The sequence below is a fragment of the Podarcis pityusensis genome (assembly GCF_964106645.2).
Source record: "Podarcis pityusensis genome assembly, chromosome: Z".
NCBI classification, from domain to species: Eukaryota; Metazoa; Chordata; class Lepidosauria; order Squamata; family Lacertidae; genus Podarcis; species Podarcis pityusensis.
The window spans coordinates 21,508,079-21,513,678 of record NC_138044.1 but is presented as its reverse complement, the minus strand read 5'-3'; the positions used below and the strand labels follow the sequence as shown (position 1 = coordinate 21,513,678).

The 5,600-nt window shown below is 44.7% G+C and overlaps 1 protein-coding gene across 1 annotated transcript; it reads left to right on the top strand.

The window, feature by feature from the left end:
• On the top strand, positions 1-5,600 carry LOC308468899 (tigger transposable element-derived protein 1-like; the record flags this gene model as incomplete). Its single annotated transcript, XM_080991368.1, has 3 exons — positions 1-35; positions 980-1,547; positions 5,510-5,600. The coding sequence occupies exons 2-3, from the start codon at positions 997-999 to the stop codon at positions 5,598-5,600; spliced, it is 642 nt and encodes a 213-aa protein (XP_080847494.1). The 5' UTR covers positions 1-35; positions 980-996.

Below are 5,600 nucleotides of genomic sequence, written 5' to 3'. Positions count from 1 at the left end.
TGAAGCTTTTCCAAAACTTCTTTTGCAGCCATTTGGTAAGTTAAACTTTTAAAACTTTTTTGGGGGTTTTTGGATTTTGGGTTGGGGTGTTTGGAATTCAAGGACTTGGTGTTGGGGATGGGTTTGCAAGAATCTGGAAGCTTGTGTGTGTTTTTTCTGCATTTTTATGATTTTCTGTGACCATTGGGCCACTCTGCTGTTTTTTTTTTAAAAAAAATCTGGGTTTGAATTTCTGTGTGGTGGGTGGCTGGGGGAACAGTTGGGGAGGGGTTTGCAAGAATCTGGAAGCTTGTGTGTTTTTTTCTGAATTTTTAGGATTTTCTGTGACCATAGGGCCACTCTGCTGTTTTTTGGTTTTTTTTAAATATGGGTTTGAATTTCTGTGTGGTGGGTGGCTGGGGGAACAGTTGGGGAGGGGTTTGCAAGAATCTGGAAGCTTGTGTTTTTTTTTCTGCATTTTTATGATTTTCTGTGACCATTGGGCCACTCTGCTGTTTTTTTTAAAAAATTCTGGATTTGAATTTCTGTGTGGTGGGTGGCTGGGGGAACAGTTGGGGAGGGGTTTGCAAGAATCTGGAAGCTTGTGTGGTTTTTTTCTGCATTTTTATGATTTTCTGTGACCATTGAGCCACTCTGCTGGTTTTTTTTTTTTTTTTAAATCTGGGTTTGAATTTCTGTGTGGTGGGTGCCTGGGGGAACAGTTGGGGAGGGGTTTGCAATTTCTGTGTGGTGGGTGGCTGGGGGAATAGTTGAGGTTTTTGAAGACTTTGGTGATTTTTGAAGCTTTTCCAAAACTTCTTTTGAAGCCATTCGGTAAGTTAAACTTTTAAAACTTTTTTGGGGGTTTTTGGATTTTGGGTTGGGGTGTTTGGAATTCAAGGACTTGGTTCTGGGTTTGAATTTCTGTGTGGTGGGTGGCTGGGTGCTTTTGAATTTTTTGGATGTGAAGCACTGATTTTTTTGGGGGGGGGTTGCGAAGGTAGGAGCTGTGCTGCCATGGGACCCAAGAAGACTGCTGCTGCAGAGGCCGGCGAGGGGAAGAAGGAGAAGGTTACGCTGGAAATGAAGAAGGAGATCATCCGGAAGCACGACGGTGGAATGCGTGAGACAGACCTCGCCAGGGAGTACGGGAGGAATCCATCGACCATCGGGACCATCCTGAAGATGAGGGAGAAGATCCTTGCGACTGATGCAGCCAAGGGAGTCACCCGGATCGTGAAGAACCACCCAGCTGTTCTGGAGGAGGTGGAGAAGTTGCTGCTCATCTGGTTAGAAGAGAAGCAGCGTGCAGGGGACACAGTGACTGAGGCCGTCATTTGTGAGAAGGCCAAGGCCTTGCACGCAGACCTTGTCCGGGAACAGCCAGGAACCTCAGGCGAGCCAGAAGTCTTCAAGGCAAGCAGAGGCTGGTTTGACGGGTTCAAGACAAGATCTGGAATCCACAGCGTGGTCAGGCATGGAGAGGCTGCCAGTTCTGATGTTTCTGCGGCTGAAAACTTTGCAGCGGAGTTCTTGGAGGTTATGAAGACGGAGGGCTACGTTCCACAGCAAGTCTTCAACTGCGACGAGACCGGACTGTTTTGGAAGAGGATGCCCAAAAGGACTTTCATCACACAGGAGGAGGCCAAGTTGCCTGGCCACAAGCCCATGAAGGACCGTCTGACCCTGCTCTTCTGTGCCAACGCAAGCGGCGACCTGAAGATCAAGCCCCTGCTGGTGTACCACTCGGAGAACCCACGGGCCTTCAAGAAACACAAGGTCGACAAGGAGCGGCTGAGTGTCATGTGGCGATCCAACAGCAAGGCTTGGGTCACATGTGTGCTGTTTGTGGACTGGGTCAATCTTGCTTTTGGCCCTGCTGTCAAACAGTACCTGCTGGACAACGACCTGCCGCTGAAGGCTTTGCTTCTGATGGACAATGCTCCTGCTCATTCTAAAGGCTTTGAGGAGGACTTGTTGGAGGAGTTCAGCTTCATCAGCATCATGTTCCTGCCGCCTAACACCACGCCACTGCTCCAGCCGATGGATCAGCAGGTCATCGCCAATTTCAAAAAACTCTACACCAAGGAGCTTTTCAGGCGATGCTTCGAGGTGACTGATTGCACCACCATCACCCTGCGGGAATTCTGGAAGGACCTCTTCGACATCATCACCTGCTTGAAGATGATCACCACGGCCTGGAACGGGATCAGCCAGAGAAATTTGAATTGCGCTTGGCGCAGCCTGTGGCCGGACTGTGTGGCACCAAGTGACTCTGATGCACCAGAGTCAACAGTGGTGCAGGACATTGTTGCCTTGGGGAGGACCATGGGCCTGGAGGTCACAGAGGAGGACATCAGCGAGCTGGTGGAGGAGCACGACCACGAGCTGACCACCCAGGAGCTGGTCGAACTGCAGGCAGAGGCTGCGCAGGAGCAGGCCTCGCTGGAAGAGGAGGAAGCAACTGAGGAACGGCTGTCCTCCAAAGAACTGAGGGACATTTGCATGAAGCGGAAAGATGTGCAGGCTTTTGCACAGCGGCACCACCCTGACAAGCATGTGGCACATGACCTTGTGAACACTTTTGATACGAAGGTCATGTCGCCTTTCAGGGAGGTGCTGAAAAGGCGGATGAAGCAGCAGACCATGGACAGGTTCTTCAGCAAGAAGCAAAGAGTGGAAGAGGAACCTTCGAGTTGTCCCCCAGAGTCTTAGAAAATGTACTGTACACTTTGTTGATTTTTAAATGTTTTTCTGTCATGTTTAGAAACTTAATTTATTGTTCCTTCAATTTTTGAAGTGCTCTTTACAGTATGTGTGACTTTAAAGAGCACTTAATAAACTCTTGTTGTACCAAATTTGGCTTTGTTTGGACTTTTTTTGACCATAGGAAGGCATTAATTGAATTTCAATGCATTCCTATGGGATTTCGTGCTTCGCAAGACGAAAAATTCGCTAAACGAAAAAACTCACGGAACAAATTAATTTCGTCTTGCAAGGCACCACTGTATATCTTCTGCCCTTAACCCAAAGTCCCAGGGTGTGTGTGTGTGTGTGTGTGAGAGAGAGAGAGAGAGAGAGAGAGAGAGAGAGAGTGAGTGTTACGCGGGTGGCGCTGTGGTGTAAACCACTGAGCCTCTTGGGATTCCCTATCAGAAGGTGACAGGGTAAGCTCATGTTGCTCTATCCCAGTTCTTGTCAACCTAGCAGCTCAAAAGCATGCCAGTGCAAGTAGATAAATAGGTACTACTGTGGCGGGAAGGTAAATGGCGTTTCCGTGTGCTCTGGTTCCCGTCACAGTGTTTCATTGCGCCAGAAGCAGTTTAGTCATGACCCAGAAAGCTGTCTATGAACAAATGCCGGGTCCCTCAGCCTGAAATCGAGATGAGCACTGCATAATCACCTTTGACTGGACTAATCACCTTTGACTGGACTTAACCATCCAGGGGTCCTTTACCTTTTTACCTTACAATTAAAACAATGCATTAATACTAAAACATAGTATTAAATGCAGTTTAAAATAACATACGATCGCAGAAGTGAGGGTTGTGAACAAAATACACACGTCCAGTGCTTTTTTCCTGGGGGTACACAGGGGTATGCATACCCCTAAACATTTTGTGAATCTAAGTCTGGCCTCATTGAGGGGCAGTATTTCAATATGAGTAGGAAAATAAGAGTACTCCTAAACATTTTTTGTAGAAAAAAAGCACTGGACACGTCAAATGTGGAAAGGCCAGGGTAAATAGTTGCATGTTCAGCATCCTCCAGAGGCTATGCCATGAAGGTGCTTTCCCCCACCCCCCAGCCTCTGAGGGCAGAGGAACTACCAGGTGGACTCTCTCTGCTGATCTTAACACCCACAGAGGTCTGCAGGAAAAGAGGGACTTTCAGGTATTTGATATATCTGGTCTGCTGCTTATGACATCACTTAAGTTTTCATACGGTAAAGAAGGCAGCAGACTGAGAAGATGAGACCAACAGTGGGTCCAATGGTCAAGAAGCTGGTTTCTGCACAAGATATGGAGGGAAGTGAGAGGCACTTTAGTGCTGTGCTGAAAATGCAGCAAAAACAATGAGGGAAGCATCCGTTTTGATTTATAAACTCAATCTGATTGGAGTAAGGTACAAGCACTATGAGTTGCCTTAATTGGTGGCCAGTGGTGTGTCTCACTGGTCACTGGTCAGTTACCACCTGCCTTAAATTTCACAAGATTATTTGAAAAATTAAAAAACAAAGTGCGAGACTGGCTTCATTATTATCAGATAATGGAGGCATACAATTTGGACAAGAAAATCGGCTTCCAGGTGGAAAAATCAAAATTAGAAACAGAATTGTTAGAACCCAAAACTAAGATTTTGTCAAAGATGTATAACTTGCTGTTGAAATGGAATACTCAGGATGAAACGGTGAAATATGCTATGATTAAATGGGCACAAGACGTTGGACATAACATAATGATGGCTGACTGGGAACAGTTATGGACCACAGGTATGAGGTTTACGGCATGCAATGCCTTAAGAGAGAATATTATGAAAATGATATACAGGTGGTACATAACCCCAGTCAAGCTTGCAAAAATCTACCATTTGCCCGATAATAAATGCTGGAAATGTAAAGAAACTGAAGGTACATTCTTTCACCTTTGGTGGACGTGCCCAAGGATTAAGGTTTTCTGGGAGATGATTTACAATGAATTAAAAAAGGTATTTAAATATACCTTCTTGAAGAAACCAGAGGCCTTTCTCCTGGGCATAGTCGGCCAAACGGTGTTAAAAAAGGATAGAACTTTCTTTATGTATGCTACAACAGCAGCAAGAATACTTATTGGAAAGCATTGGAAGACACAAGACCTACCCACTCTGGAAGAATGGCAGATGAAGGTGATGGACTATATGGAATTGGTGGAAATGACTGGCAGAATCCGAGACCAGGGAGAAGAGTCGGTGGAAGAAGATTGGAAGAAATTTAAAGATTATTTACAGAAATACTGCAAAATTAATGAATGTTAGAATGATGTTGGATTGAAGTTAAGTGGTTTCTAGCTGTAATGGTATAAAAATACGGAAAAATTGGATTCTAAATACGCAAAAACCTAATGCTATAATATACTAAGATTAAGATCAGGATTAAAAAGGAGGGAAAGCAATTGCTGAACTAATAAATTGAACTGGAATACAAAAAAGGGAGGTATGAGGAGGTCCGGGAAACAAGAAAATGAAAGAGAAGTGATGAAAAGATGGAATTGTTTTTAATTGTTCTTTTTTTGTATTTTGTATTTTTCTTTTTTTATTTTTATTTTTCTTATTTATGTATCCTTCTTTTGAAACTTTCATAAATATCATTTAAAAAAATAAATAAATTTCACAAGATTACTGTGTCCTTCCACGAGAATATGCACAGCACCATCCAATATGACAGTTCATCCTCAGGCATCTTCCCTATAAAGGACAGTGTGAAACAGGGCTCTGTTCTTGCCCCAACTCTCTTTGGCATATTCTTCTCCATGTTGCTCTTATATGCCTTCAGCTCAACTGAAGAGGGTGTGAACATCCATTCAAGGAGCAACAAACTGGTACGTCTCAGAGCCAAGATAAAAGTGTGGTGGATCCTTACCTGA